At 41.9% G+C, this 16,493-nt stretch overlaps 1 protein-coding gene across 1 annotated transcript in view; it reads left to right on the forward strand.

Moving 5' to 3' along the window:
• Positions 1–16,493, forward strand: part of MYO1D (myosin ID) — a 359,595-nt gene that overhangs the window by 126,138 nt on the left and 216,964 nt on the right. Inside the window, exons 12-13 of the mRNA XM_052657133.1 lie at positions 3,979–4,049; positions 11,255–11,329. Of these exons, the coding sequence (XP_052513093.1) occupies positions 3,979–4,049; positions 11,255–11,329 (146 nt within the window). The remainder of the gene's footprint in view (positions 1–3,978; positions 4,050–11,254; positions 11,330–16,493) is intronic.

Consider the following 16,493-nt stretch of genomic DNA (forward strand, 5'->3'; position numbering starts at 1 on the left):
TTCCCTGTCCTTCACCCTCTCCTGGAGCTTGCTCAAACTCATGCCCATCTAGTCAGTGATGCCATCCAACCATATCATCTTCTGTCATCCCCTTCTGCTTTCAGGGTCTTTTCTAATGAGTCAGCCCTTTACATCAGGTGGCCAAAGTATTGGAGCTTCAGCATCAGTCCTTTCAATGAATATTCAGGGTTGATTTCCTTTAGGATCAACTGATTTGATCTCCTTGTTGTCCAAGGGACTCTCAAGAGTCTTCTTCAGCACCACAGTTCAAAGCATTAATTACTTGGTGCTCAGCCTTCTTATGGGATGATGTGATTGATAAAAATCATAATGTCCAGGAGAGGGCACTCTAGACTACTCAATTTGCTAGAAATAGGAAAAATGAACACAATTCTTTAGAAAGCATGATGTCATTTATAACCAATAGGTACAGAGACCTTGTTCATGTGCTAGAATTTTGCCCCTGCATCCGATGATTATGGCCCCTGAAAATAGCTTTTGTCCATGACTTTTTACTGTAATCCTCAGTTATAAAAATATAGTATGTGTGCTCTGCTCTAGTTCTTCAGACTATGTGACTTTCTTGAAAATGAGAAATTCTAGATGAAATTCTCATGTTACAAGGAAACTCATTCCTTAAATAAATGGGTGTCCTTTTTAACTCCCTATTTTTCACATTCTAAAAATGTTACAAACAGATCATATTGCTATAACTGGTGGCAGTTGTGGTTATCAGACCTTTGTGCTGTGCCTTGCATATGGTATGTTTGCCATGATATTTGTCCTAGGAGAGACACACCATCATCCCCAGGTGTTCCCTATAAATACAGGCTTGTCCAGCAACCGTAAGCTGAAGGAGAAACAGGCCCTGTGCTTTTTCACTTCCGTGAAGAAAGGGGCAAACATTTCTGTTCCTCCATAATTCCATGTAAATCTATGACACCCTGCCATTTTTTAATATGAATAAATCTATATTCCAACTTTGTCCCTTTTGACATTATGTAATCAGAACAGTAAGATTCCACAGTTAACTAGAGAAAGCACAAATTGTCAAGAAGTAGATTACTGGCTGATATTTATTTTATACCAGTTTTATTTCTAAAACATTCTCCTTGGTCTATTACTGAAGACTAACTTGTAGCCTGCTCTAAGTTGGCTTTCAGATACTATGATCTTATTAATTTTTACTTTTGGCTGCCCTGCATGGCATGTGGAATTTAGTTCCCCAACCAGGTATTGAACCTGCACCCCCTGCATTGGAAGCGTGGAGTCTTAACCTCTGGACCACCAGGAAAGTCCCTATAGCCTGGGCTTTGACATTAGGGTTCCAGCTAGAGTTATTCCTCCAGTCATTTCCTGTTTATAACACACATACTGAATAAGTGCCTCTCGTTTTCCAGGTACAATCCTGACGGCTAGGGACAGAACAGTAAGCAAAGTTAGAAGCCACGTGAATTATCTAGCATGATACTTTTAAAGATGGCACAGTGATGGGGCAAATGTCCCATCTCTGAGGGGCTGGGTAAACATGTCCTTTATAATCATAATTCAGATTTTGGAGATTCGCCTTGTATTATGTCTACCACATGGTAGACAATCCTTGTTTATCAAATTGAATTGGATTGATCACGATCATACCAAATAAATCTTAGGAAATGTTGAATTCTGAACTAAAACAGGCAACTCTCCATATGATTAGATAAACAACTATGATTCTTACATGAGAAATCGCTTCATTTTGTTATGTTTCACCTTGGCCATTTATGTACCTGAATGTATCAAGTGCTTTTAAGCAGTAACTACTGACTTGATAGGCTAAGTAGTAATTTATCTGTGAAGATGGAAATTTTCTTTTCTTTTTTTTAATGTGGGAGCCCAGGTTCTCCCAACTTTCAGACCAGGTGGCTCCTTTCTCCCTCAGCAGCAGCATCTCTCAGACAAATCTTGAGATGGAAATTTTTTGTGTGTTCTTTTCTGGGATTTTTGCCTAATGAAGGAAAGAAATGAAATAACCAAGCTGTCAGGATATTTTCATCACTGTGAACCTTTCTGTTAAATAAATGCTATTATCCTGTATGTCACAGCAGGTGTTTTAATTCATTATTGGTTACTAATGATTAACTACTTTTATTGGCAGGTTAAAGAAGAGGTTTCTGGTTTGTGTTTATTTAGGGGCTGAACTGTTTGTCAGACATTTAAGTTATGCAGAGGCAGACAGATGGTCCAATAAACTATAAAATTACTGTTAAGAGTATTGTTAACATGTAAAGTTGAACGATAAATAGGTTTTTTTTTTTTAAGTAAAGAAAAATCTAAAAAGTTCTATGTTTAGATCAGTTAAGAACTTGCAGTATCTAAATGTAAGAATATTCAATTAGTATAGATGTCTCTTGAGTCCTTTTCCTTTGGGAGCTTTATAAGTAGAAGGGTTTTGTAAAAGTGGTTGATAAGAGAGAGGGAAGGAGAGAGGAATTAAATATTTCAGAGACCCCTCTGAATGTTAGATGCTTTGTTCTCCATAGTTGGTTTAACCTGTAGAACCACTCTGCAATAAGTGATTACTGAAGGAAAGAGAGCATATTAATGGTAGAGACAAGACTGCAACCTCAGAAGTCTGACTCTAACTTCCTGTAATTATTAATCTGTTGAATTAATAGGCTAATTATTCCCTTAACAGTCTACATCCACAGAGAACCCACCATCCTGGTTGGGGTTGTTTGTTATCTAACATGACAAACCAAGTGATGTTTCTATGTAACCATACTCAATGCTTATGGATTCTTTTTTTTTTTTTAATTTTTTAATGTTGACCATTTTTAAAGTCTTTATATTGCTTCTGTTTTGTGTTTTTTTGTTTGTTTGTTTTGTTTTTTTGGCTGTGAGGCACTGTGGAATCTTAGCTCCCCAACCAGAGATCAAACCTACATCTCCTGCATTGGAAAGTGAAGTCTTAACCACTGGACTGCCAGGGAAGTCCCAATAGTTATGGATTCTTAAACATCCACTTTTGAACCTAAAGAATATCAAGTGATCCTTTATAGTGTGGTCAAAGAATCTCAGTGCTTCTGTAATAAGGAAATTGCAGAAACTTATAGAGATCCAGGGCTCTATAAAAACTTCCTTCTCAGAGAGGTCTTCTTCAGTGAGAAACAGCTGCAGAAGGTTGATCTGTGAAGTGGTAGACCTGGAGTCCCAGCTTAGCAGAAGACGGGTGAGCCAGGCTGATATATACATAGCAGAGTTACAGACATGGTATTTTGTCCCAAGGACTCTTCCCAAAGCTACCGCTTATCAGCTACAGGACCTTGGGCCAGTTACCTAACCTGTTTGTGGCTTAGTTTTCATGTATGTAAAAGAGAATCCATAATCCTTAGTTGAAATATCGTGTTGTGAGTATTGAATGAGATGTCCATGCGTAGAAGATGGCAAATCCTCAAAATGGTCTTCTTTAAGTGGGACATGGAGGAGAGAGAGGCTCTATCAGTCAAGGTTGGCTGGGCTGTGTTAACAGCTGAGATTTAAGTGTCATAGACAGCAGAAGTCTGTTTCTCTCCCAGGGTCCCAGACTTCTCCCATCTTCAGGCTCTTCCATCCCCTCAGGACTATCCTTCTCTGCATCCAACTAGCGGGAGGTGAGAAGAAAGTACAGAGGAGAATCACCCACTTCTTACCAGCTTTGACCTTGAAGAGCCTTATCCTCTCACACTCACCTTCCATTGTCCAGAGCCTGGTCACCCGGCCATTCCCAGTCACCAAGGTGGCCAGGAAATGCAGTCTGGCTCTGTGCACTTTGGGGGGAAAAGTTCTCAATCTTTGCCACATTTGCCAAATTAAATAAACCCCCACACTCTGGGACTTCATTCATAATGATATCATAATTTGTGACATGATTATCCTCTCCTATTAAGTTGGAATATATTTTTAGAAAAGTGAAAATGTCTGTTTTCAAGATCATCTCCTTCCTTCTTGATTTCTTAGCTCTGCGCCTCGGACAAAATCCTGGAGTTTGATCGAGATTTTCGAATTCGACATTATGCAGGGGACGTTGTGTGAGTATCTCACTCAGGTGCCTGACGTGGTGGTTTGCATGCAACATCACTGCAGAAGATACAATCAATCAAGGGAAATAGAAATTATTTCCCTATTCGTTTGCATTTTCCAGCCATTTCTGATGGCAATATATTTTAATTTCTTCACTTAAAACATTGGCATAGCTTCATTCATTCCTTGCTTTTCAAACATTTGTTAAAGACACATCATGTGTGGCCATACACAGTTTGTGGCATAGTTGACATTCGGTCAGCATCAGCTGATGCTTAAATAAACCATGGAAGTATGTTAGGAATTGGGATAGAAAGACGAGTAACATGGACTATGCCCTGATGAAGCTAACAGCTTAGTGGAGGATGCAGGCAGATACATGATAAGTCATTATAATGAAAGTGAAAATGAAGTTGCTCAGTCGTGTCCGACTCTGCAACCCCATGGACTGTAGCCTCTCAGGCTCCTCCATCCATGGGATTTTCCAGGCAAGAGTGCTGGAGTGCAGAATGGAAAGGGTTAAACTGGAGAAACACAAGGCATTATGGGAACACTGTTGTTTGTTGTTTAGTCGCTAAGTCTTTGTGACCCACGGACTGTAGCCCGCCAGCCTCCTCTGTCCATGGGATTTCCCAGGCAAGAGTGCTGGAGTGCAGAATGGAAAGGGTTAAACTGGAGAAACACAAGGCATTATGGGAGCACTGTTGTTTGTTGTTTAGTTGCTAAGTCTTTGTGACCCATGGACTGTAGCCCGCCAGCCTCCTCTGTCCATGGGATTTCCCAGGCAAGAATACTGAAGTGGGTTGTCATTTCCTTCTCCAGGAGATCTTCCTGACCCAGGGATTGAACCCACATCTCCTGCATTGGCAGGTGGGTTCTCTACCACCGAGCCACCAGGAAAAAGCCTTGTGGGAACACTGAGGAGGAATAATTAACCCAGAGTGAGGAGTGTAGCCAGGCCTTGAAGGAAGTGATATTCCAGATGAATCTAGAAAGTAAAAGAGGCTTAGGTGAAAGACAGAATTATGAAGAGAAGGAGATGAGAGGGCATTCCAAGCAGATAGACAGCAGGCATACAGGCCCAGAAGTGAGAGTCATCACTATACATGAAGAACTACTGGTAGTTGGGTAGCTATATGAGCAAAAACCAGTTTTCCCATATGATTTTTCACATATTATTCAAAAAAGTAAAATTCTCACAAGCTACATTTTCTGGCTACAGTATGATAAAAGTAGAAATTGGTAAGAAAATAAAACTGAAAACATATAACTTCCTTAGTCTTTTAGTTTCCTAGGGTTTCTATAACAAATGACCACAAATTGGTGGCTTAAAACAACAGGAATATATTCTTTCATGGTTCTTCCTGACTCAGAGATTGAACCCAGGTCTCCTGCATTCCAGGCAGATTCTTTACCATCTGAGCCATCAGGGACACCCCACTATGGAGGCCACAAGTTTGAAATCTAGGTGCTGGCAGGGCCACACTCTAGATGCTTTAGAGGAAGATTGTTTCTTCTTTCATGGTTCTTCCTGACTCAGAGATTGAACCCAGGTCTCCTGCATTCCAGGCAGATTCTTTACCATCTGAGCCATCAGGGACACCCCACTATGGAGGCCACAAGTTTGAAATCTAGGTGCTGGCAGGGCCACACTCTAGATGCTTTAGAGGAAGATTGTTTCTTGCTTTCTTCAGCATCTGGTGGCTGCCTGCTTTCCTTGGCTTGTGGCTCTATCACTCCAGTCTCAGCCTCCATCATCACATTGCCACCTCCTCTTTGGGGTGTCTGTATTAAATCTCCCTCTGTTTCTGTTTTAAAACTACACTTGTGAATGCATCTAAGGCCCACCTGAATAACACAAGATGAATTTCTTCTCCCAGGATCCTCAATGTAATCACATCTTTTACCATACAAGGTAATATTCACAGTTTCCAGGGAATTTGACAAGGCTTCTCTGATGGCTCAGATGGTATAGAATCTATCTGTCTGCAACACAGGAGACCTGGGTTCGATCCCTGGGTTGGGAAGATTCCCCTGGAGGAGGGCATGGCAGCCCACTCAGAATTCTTGCCTGGAGAATCCCCTTGGACAGAGGACCCTGGAGAGCTGCAGTCCATAGGGTCACAAAGAGTCAGACATGACTGAGTGGCTAAGCACAGCACAGCACCTCTTTCCAGGGAGGCATTTTTCAGTCTGCTACACTTAGCATGCTTTGTCCACCCACACTACTTATTATCTGGTTTTTGTTTACAGTCCCCTGTTTTCCTTTCTCCTTATTTTTGATGCTGGGAATTCTATTCACATAACCCATTATAGGCAGAGATTAAACAACAAAAAATGGAAATGATCATCTCTATAAATGCCAAAGAGGCATTTGAAGAAACTTTAATAGCTGTTCCTGATTTAAATTAAAACTCTAGAATCATCCTCAATGGTGAAAAACTGAAAGCATTTCCCCTAAAGTCAGGAACAAGACAAGGGTGCCCACTCTCACCACTACTATTAAACATAGTTTTGGAAGTTTTGGCCACAGCAGTCAGAGCAGAAAAAGAAATAAAAAGAATCCAGATTGGAAAAGAAGAAGTAAAACTCTCACTGTTTGCAGATGACATGATCCTCTACTTAGAGAACCCTAAAGACTCCACCAGAAAATTACTAGAACTAATCAATGAATATAGTAAAGTTGCAGGATATAAAATCGGTACCCAGAAATCCCTTGCATTCCTATACACTAACAATGAAAAAACAGAAATTAAGGAAACAATTCCATTCACCATTGCAACGAGAAGAATAAAATACTTAGGAATATATCTGCCTAAAGAAACAAAAGACCTATATATAGAAAACTATAAAACACTGGTGAAAGAAATCAAAGAGGACACAAATAGATGGAGAAATATACCATGTTCATGGATCAGAAGAATCAATATAGTGAAAATGAGTATACTACCCGAAGCAATCTGTAGATTCAATGCAATCCCTATCAAGCTACCAATGGTATTTTCAGAGAACTAGAACAATAATTTCAAGATTTGTATGGAAATACAAAAAGAAACCTCAAATAGCCAAAGCAATCTTGAGAAAGAAAAATGGAACTGGAGGAATCAACCTGCCTGACTTCAGTCTCTACTACAAAGCCACAGTCATCAAGAGAGTATGGTACTGGCACAAAGACAGACATATAGATCAATGGAACAAAATAGAAAGCCCAGAGATAAATCCACGCACCTATGGACACCTTATCTTTGACAAAGGAGGCAAGAATATACAATGGAGAAAAGACAATCTCTTTAACAAGTAGTGCTGGGAAAACTGGTCAACCACTTGTAAAAGAATGAAACTAGAACACTTTGTAACACCATACACAAAAGTAAACTCAAAGTGGATTAAAGATCTAAACATAAGACCAGAAACTATAAAACTCTTAGAGGAGAACATAGGCAAAACACTCTCTGACATAAAACACAGCAGGATCCTCCATGACCCACCTCCCAGAATATTGGAAATAAAAGCAAAAATAAACAAATGGGACCTACTTAAAATTAAAAGCTTCTGCACAACAAAGGAAACTATAAGCAAGATGAAAAGACAACCTTCTGAATGGGAGAAAATAATAGCAAACGAAGCAATGGACAAAGAATTAATCTCAAAAATATACAAGCAACTCCTGCAGCCCAATTCCAGGAAAATAAACAACCCAATCAAAAAGTGGGCCAAAGAACTAAACAGACATTTCTCCAAAGAAGTCATACAGATGGCTAACAAATACATGAAAAGATGCTCAACATCACTCATTATCAGAGAAATGCAAATCAAAACCACAATGAGGTACCATTTCACGCCAGTCAGAATGGCTGCAACCCAAAAGTCTACAAGCAATAAATGCTGGAGAGGGTGTGGAGAAAAGGGAACCCTCTTATACTGTTGGTGGGAATGCAAACTAGTACAGCCACTATGGAGAACAGTGTGGAGATTCCTTAAAAAACTGGAAATAGAACTGCCTTATGACCCAGCAATCCCACTGCTGGGCATACACACCAAGGAAACCAGAATTGAAAGAGACACGTGTACCCTAATGTTCATCGCAGCACTGTTTATAATAGCCAGGACATGGAAGCAACTTAGATGTCCATCAGCAGATGAATGGATAAGAAAGCTGTGGTACATATACACAATGGAGTATTACTCAGCCATTGATAAGAATACATTTGAATCAATTCTAATGAGGTGGATGAAACTGGAGCCTATGATACAGAGTGAAGTAAGCCAGAAAAAAACACCAATACAGTATACTAATGCATATATATGGAATTTAGAAAGATGGTAATGATAACCCTGTATGCGAGACAGCAAAAGAGACACAGATGTATAGAACAGTCTTTTGGACTCTGTGGGAGAGGGCGCGGGCAGGATGATATGGGAGAATGGCATTGAAACCTGTAAATTATCATATGTGAAACGAATCACCAGTCCAGGTTTGATGCATGAGACAGGGTGCTCGGGGCTGGTGCACTGGGATGACCCAGAGGAATGGGATGAGGAGGGAGGTGGGAGGGGGTTCAGGATGGGAAACACATGTACACCCATGGCTGATTCATGTCAATGTACGGCAAAACCAATACAATATGGTAAAGTAAAAAAATAAATTAATTTTTTTTAAAAAACCTCTAGAATCATAAAATAATATGGCTCAAAATTATCACCCCCATCTGCCAAACTAGCCATTCACGTGGGGATCGCACAGTTTTCCACTTTTTCTGGTGCTGTTTCCAGATTCCAGAATCCCAAAGAGGGAAGATCCAGTGATATACAGATGCCCGCCTCTGATCACTCAGGCCACACTCACCGGCTGCCCTGTTACAGCTCGGATCCACATAACTGCAGAGCTAGACTTAGAGGCCACGCGGGGCAGCCACTCTTTCACAGATGGAGACATTTATGCACACGTGCCATTCTTTCCCAGCATCAGACAGCAAGTTTACCGAATAGCTGAGACAATACCTAGGTGTCCAGACTCCCAGTCCAGAGAGCTAGCCGGCCCCATAGAGGAATATGTGATGCCTCCAATTCCCTTTCTGTCTCTCCTTAAGCCTTTCAACCCTTTTCTAGATTTTTACTGGGTGTCTTTCGTGTGCCCAATACTTTATAAAGCATGGTCCCTGCCCATAAAGAGCTTTCCATGTAAGATGCATACGTACATGTGTGGGTTTGTGTGTGTAATAACACACAGTATTAACACACACACGTGTGTGTGTGTGTGTATATATATATATATATATATATATATATATATATATGCTGTGCTTAGTCGCTTAGTTGTGTCTGACTCTTTGCAACCTTTTGGACTATAGCCTGCCAGGTTCCTCTGTCTGTGGGAATTCTCCAGGCAAGATTTCTTGAGTGGATTGCCATCCCCTCCTCCAGGGGATCTTCCCAACCCAGGGATCAAACCCAGGTTTCCCATATTGCAGGCAGATTCTTTTCCATCTGAGCCACCTGGGAAGCCCAAGAATACTGGAGTGGTAGCCTATCCCTTCTCCACAGGATCTTCCTGACCCAGGAATCCAACTGGGGTCTCCTGCATAGAAGGCGGATTCTTCACCAGCTGAGCAGGGAAGCCCCATGTAGATGTAGGTGTACATACATACACACATTTGTGTATATAGATAGATAGATACAAGAAAAGATAGTTGAAAATAATTTCCATATGAGTAATAACATGTGTTTTCAGAATAAGCAAATACCTTTAACTGTGTGTGATAAACCCAGATAGGCAGAGGCTGATCGTTAGGTGCTAGGAATTATTCTTCTAGGAAAAAGTGGGAAGGATGCTAGAAAGATTTAGGATCTTTAGCCCATTTGACTGGAGTGTATCCTTTTGTTGGCATAGAGAAGTAGAAACACCTAGAAAAGTAGACTGAGATCAAATCACAATGAGTCTAAAAGGTCAGAATAAGGACTTTGAATTGTAAGGGTCTGATGATATAGTAAGAATCAGGTGACTATGGGTTCAGTCAAAAGCTACTTGAAGGTACTAGGAAGAAGACCAAGGTTGGAGGAGGCAGGGAAATTATTTTGGGCCTAAAACTGTGCCCATGGGCAGCACGAAACTTTCTTGCAGAAAGAAACACGAGCGGCTGGAACAATATAAGACTGATGAGGCGTCAGAGTTAGAGACCGGAGAATTGTCTACAGCAAGGGTCCCCAACCTCTGAGGTCTAATGCCTGATGATCTGAAGTGGAGCTGATGTAATAATAATAGAAACAGAGTGCACAATGAATGTAATTCAGCTGAATCATCCCCAAACCATCTCCTACCCCCACCCCAGTCTATGGAAAAACTGCCTTCCACAAAACCAGTCCCTGGTGCCGAAAAGGTTGGGGACCGCTGGTCTACAGTGATGTGATTGTCCAGGAAGAAAATACAGTCAGGCAAGATAGGCGAGCTATAGGGAGCAGCCACCTCTAGAGTTACTATTTCCCTAACCTCTTAGCCTGTCTTGATCATACAGAATCACCCTATACTGTTACCCCCTCCCCACAATTTACTCCCGCTGGATCCATGCCAGTGACTGCAGCAGGGCAGCCCCTTGCCCACCAGCTGCAAGTTTACTTTGAGACCTTACTCACATCCTGCCCTCCACACCATGAATACTGACCTTTTCATTTCCTCCCAGCAACTCCGCGCATGTGCCTACTTCCACGCCTTCGTTTAATGTTGCCCTGTGTAATCTGCCTTCCTCTTTCTCTTCTGCTTATCCCAATCTTACCATCCTTTGCAGTTCTCCTTGGATCTTTTCTCCCACCCTGAACACAGTGAGCGAGCCTTAGGCAAGTCATCTCACCTCCTCACGGATGAGACTCTTAGATCCTGTATGTTGCCGTTTTGCTTTTATCTTAGGAATGTGGGATGGCACACACAGCTATCTTTTTAAAAGTCAGCATCTCGAGGTAAGCCACAAACCCATGGAGTGATGATCTTAGTCGTAGTGATGGCACTGATGTTTGGCCTCCTTTTGAGAGACAGAAACATCACTCTGTCTACAGAATAGGTAAATTTGATATTCTTTAACTCAGAACTGGGTGGACAAGCTTTATACATGATTGATGGCATTATTTAACAATAGAAAGGCTTGTAGACTTCTAAAAAAGCTTAGAAATGGCTCTCACTTGGTGAATAATGTGTTTTCCGTGTTTCTTTTTTCTCAACTAGGTATTCTGTCGTTGGTTTTATTGACAAAAACAAAGACACTTTATTTCAAGATTTCAAGCGCCTCATGTATAACAGGTAGGATTAAAATTTTATTAATCGTCTTTATATTTAGCTTGCTGACACATATATTACATAATAGGTATGTACATGATTATTTCTATGTGACAATTTTAAGAGTTTTCTGGCAATTTGTATACTTCTGTTTGATCATACTTAGTGAGTGAAATCATCTGTTACTTTATGATGATAAAATCTTTAAACTCAGGGCAGGGACCCTGTTACTAATACAGTGTTCCTCGATTTCCCTTGGGTTTCCTCGGTTTCTCTCTTTACTGTTGCCATCCTTCTTGTCCCTGCCAGTGTAGTCAGCAGTCCTCAGGCCAGGTCAGTGGTGATGGGAGGGTGTCAGGTAAGCTCTGGACCAGCCGAAAGCTTTACACACTCTGATTCCCACTGCAGCGTCTTTGCCTGCAGCCAAGGGACCACCCTAATAATAGAGTGGCTCTCACATCAGTGGTGATCAATGCAGAGTGGATAGAATCTTCCCACAACCCAAGAAAACGTGAAAAAGTCATGGAGAAATAAAACCAAGCAAAGGATAGCAAGTTCACATCTGGTACAGATACTTCGGAAAGAAGGCTCATGAAGAAGAGAAGCTTCCTAGCCAACTGCTTCTTTTGGTTAAAGTGTCATCGCTCATGTATTAAGTCAGCTCAGCCCACTGGCCAGTAGGTCACCAAAGATGTATGCAGCACCTCTGAGCCACACATTCCCCTATGTTCTTGGGGTTCAGCTGCTGAAAAAACTTGGACAAAGTCCCTTCCCTCCTGAGGTCTTTTATTCTAGTGGAGATGACAGGTAATGATAAAAGACGGAACTTTCAGCTAGTGTCAAGTGTTATGAAGAAAAACAAAGTTAGGTGAGAGACTGAGGATATAGACCAAGAAGGGCCATAGAGGTGTTACAGGTAGTATGGCAGGAACTGAGCCCAGAGTGAAGTGTGGGTGCAAACCGTGAGTATGGGGGACAGCATTCAGAGAGAGAGAAAGACTAGTTCACCAAGATGCTAAGGTGGAAACGAGCATGGGTGTGTTGACCGCAGGAAGGTCAGTGTGGCTAAAATCAGTGAGGGGAGGGGAGAACAATCAGGAATGACTGCAGAGAGGTCCACAGGCCCTGCCCATAGAGAGTCCAAGAGCCAGGTACAATGGGAAGCCACTGGAACGGATGATATGATGTCTGTTCTAAGGAAATCACTGGAACCGCTGTGTAAAACCCAGCTTGTGAAGGGCAGGAGTAAACATGGGGAGACCAGGGAGGAGGCTGGTTTAGTGATCCAGGCTGACACATGGGTGGTGGTGACAGAAAGGGAAAATGGTCCAAGTGGCTCATATTTTGAAAGTAGAACCAACAAGATTTGCCGATGGATAGAATATGTGATGGGAAAAAAAAAAAAGAAGTCAGAGACGATGGGGACGGGATGCTTGGTTGTGGGAAAGACAGAGGAGGTGCTCATTTTGGGGGAAAATAAAGAGTACCGCTTCGAATATGTTTTGTGGGAGGTGTGTCCTGGACATCCATCCAAACAGGCAGTTGTGTGAAACTCAAGAGTAAAGGCGGGAACAGAGAAGTAAATTCATGGTCGTCTGTCTGTTGATGGTACTAAAAGCATTGTCCTGGTTGAGATTATCTAGGATGAGCATAGACAAAAAATAAAAGAGAGAAGAGATTGAAGGATGAATCCCTGAGGCACTCCACCACTTTGAGTCAAGCAGGGAAGGAGGAACTAGCGAAGGGAGCTGAGAGCATGCCTGTGAGTTAGGAAGGAAGCCAGGAATCCGGTGTCAGGGTGGCCAGGCCAAGTAAAAATGATCAGCTGTGCCAAACACCATCAAGAGCAGAGTAATGTGAGGAGCAAGATTCACCACTGGATTTGCTAACATGAAGGTCAGTGGAACCCTGACAACACTGACTTTAGCAGTGTCGTGAAGACAGATGTCTGACGGAAGTGGGTCAAGAGAATACAGAAAATGAGGATGAGGAGATGGTGGGTTTCAACCGTTTTTTTCAAAAGGTTTTGCTATAAAGTGGTTCATCTGTGTGGATGAAGCCTCCAGGAGCAGAGAGAGAGCCATCAATCCTAGAAAGGCACAGAGGCGTGGGGGTCTGAGAGGGAACCCATGTAAGAACCAATTTGGGGAGGAGAGACTTTCAGAAAGGAGTTTCAGTGAGTGGCTTATCAGGTACAATGCACTCATTTTGAAGGAGAAACCAAAGAGTCTGGCATTGCTCTGTATAAAAAAATGTCAAAAAGTCAAATTGGAAAAACGGCCTCAGTCGTCCAGGGGCAAAGTCAGAGCGTGTTGCCCAGGGGAGGCAGTCAGGCTGTGTACCAGGAGACCGCACAGGGTGGCATTCATTGTGTGCTGCGTGCTAAGTCGCTTCAGTCGTGTCCAACTCTTTGCGACCCTATGGGCTGCAGCCCACCAGGCTCCTCTGCCCGTGGGATTTTCCAGGCAAGAGTACTGGAGTGGGTTTTTGTGCCCCTCTCCAAAGGAACTTCAGGACCCAGGGATTGAACGTCTCCCGCGTTGGCAGGCAGGTTGTTTACCACTAGCGCCACCCGGGAAGCCCAGAGGTTCGGCTCACTGAGAGCAGCGCCACCTTCTGGCGGTGGATTCTGGTAACCCCAGCTCACAGGACTAACGCAGAGACAGAGCAGCGCGTGGATTTACTTCCAGCAGACAATCAGGCAGTCCTAAGGGTCTCGCGGTATGAAACCCTTGCGTTGGTTTACCAGCCTCTTCTTCCCTATTGGAAACCTGTCTGGGAAATTAAATAGAACTCTAGTTTATTAACTGACAGTGAAAAATATCATCCAGAGGATGCTTAGTTGCTTGGTAAGCCTGGAATCAGAACAAAGGAACTTAGATCTGAGTCTAGTAATTAAAGACATTTCACAGCAGGGATGGTCTTGCCAAAGGTATAAAAACATAAAACGTTGCAGCTTATTGTATATATTGCCTTAGTAGGAGAGGTCTTGCTAGTGGGATGGAAAGTCTTGAAATCATTTTGATTAAAACTGTCCTCTTAGTATTTAAATGGGCTGCCTTTGCCTCTGGATACTTTTTGAGACTTCCATGGCTAAATGACCTCGGTAAATTTTAATCCTTTCTTTATATCCATTTAAAGAGTAATCCTTGGATCTCTAGTTCTGGAGCGTATGCATGCATGTATGCTTGCACGTGTGTGTGTAAAGGGAAGGAGACAGGAAGCAAGCAGGTGGCATGCCAGGTGCACGGGCCACTCTTTCCCTCTCATTAGCCAGCTAAGTTCTGCCTTCTCTGTTACACATACTGAGTTTCTGATAAATAAGCTTCCCCCTTTAAGGAAAAAGCTCTTTTAAATATTTGAAAATTATGTTGACTTACCAACCTCAAAGTTCTTTCTCTTTGAAAACAATTGAACTTGTCTATTTTGATTCATTGCACATCAATTCTACTGTTTGATGATATAATAATAATAATAGGGACTTTCCTGGTGGCCCAGTGGCTAAGAGTCCCTGCTCCCAATGCGGGAAGCCTGGTATGTCCCCTGGTCAGGGGACTAGATTCCACATGCTGCAACTAAAGAGCTGGCACAGCCAAATAAAATAATAATAATAAACATCTTATTTCCTTCATTCCCAGCATTCACGCCACCCTTCATTCATTAGATAGTGTCTAAGCAATGGCACCCTACTCCAGTACTCTTGCCTGGAAAATCCCATGGACGGAGGAGCCTGGTCGGCCACAGTCCATGGGGTCTCTAACAGTCGAACACGACTGAGCAACTTCACTTTCACTTTTCACTTTCATGCATTGGAGAAGGAAATGGCAACCCACTCCAGTGTTCTTGCCTGGAGAATCCCAGGGACGGGGAACCTGGCGGGCTGCCGTCTATGGGGTCGCACAGAGTCAGACATGACTGAAGCGACTTAGCAGCAGCAGCACACAAGGCCAAAAGTGAGCAGTGTAGAACTGGGGATAGAAACTGCATAGACCCAAAGACAGTGACTTTCTGTCTTTGACATGCATCAGGACTTTCAAAGTGCACACACACTACTTTCTGGAAATTCTATTAATATTCCTTTGATGTTACAAAGGCATTCGGGCACGATGGGCACCAAAAACTGAGAACTATTGCCTCAAGTTATCTCTCTGCTAAAGATTGGAATGGTAAAGTTAAGGAAAAGCAATATACATTTATGTGGTCATTTTTATTGACATGTTATCTTTGGAAAATTATGGAATAGGACTAGAACGTAGTAAAACTGGGTCCATGAACCACAGATCATGCATTATTTTATAGCCACATTTGATGGCAGTTGGCACGGCTTGCTGGCAACTGTCAGAGTCAGGAATATTTCTCTGCCTTCATTCACAGACTAGCCAGTCTTCACCTCACTGTTTATCTTCTTCGCTCTTGTCCATTCTGGCAGTTTGCTACTATTATTTAGAACCTCTATGTATGGAAATTTACTAGATGTTTGGGGAACCAACTCAATTTTCTCAATTTTGTGCCAGGGAAAGAAAAGTGGGCAAAATGATGACAGCAGTAAACACAATTAGCAGAAAAGATCCATGTTAAGTTTTTTCTATTCTCAACCCCCAATTAAGAAAGAAAAAAATCTGACGAGAGAAGTTTCCAGAAAACAAGCAACATTTCGAATTCCAATTATTTCAAAATCAAAAGCACCAAGTGTTCTGTTAGTTTCAGGTATACAGCAAAGTGAATCAGTTATATATATTCATATATCTGCTCTTTTTTAGATTTTTTTTCCCCTTATAGATCATTACAGAGCACTGAATAGTTTCCTGTGCTATACACAGTAGGTCCTTGTTAGTTATCTATAGTATAGATAGTAGTATGTGAATGTCAATCCCAACATAACATTGTAAGTCAGCTATACTCCAATAAAAAGTTATTTTAAAAAAATCAAAAGCACCCAAATGAAACAGGAAGAAAATCAGAGCCAAATAAGGAATATATCACTTTTAGCCTGAAAACTGGCCTCAAGTTTAAGAATTGGATTGCAGCCATCTTAGTATCACATCAATAAAATATTGGAGCTGCCAGTACTACCTATAAGTGTGATCATAATTCCGCTGCAGTAAAGGGATTTATGAGAAGACGATGTAAAAGTGGTTATTTTCTGTTCCTCTCTGTATTTTTTGAGAGACCTGGCTTTTTGTGGTGT

The sequence above is a fragment of the Budorcas taxicolor genome, chromosome 19, assembly GCF_023091745.1.
Source record: "Budorcas taxicolor isolate Tak-1 chromosome 19, Takin1.1, whole genome shotgun sequence".
Taxonomy (NCBI): Eukaryota; Metazoa; Chordata; class Mammalia; order Artiodactyla; family Bovidae; genus Budorcas; species Budorcas taxicolor.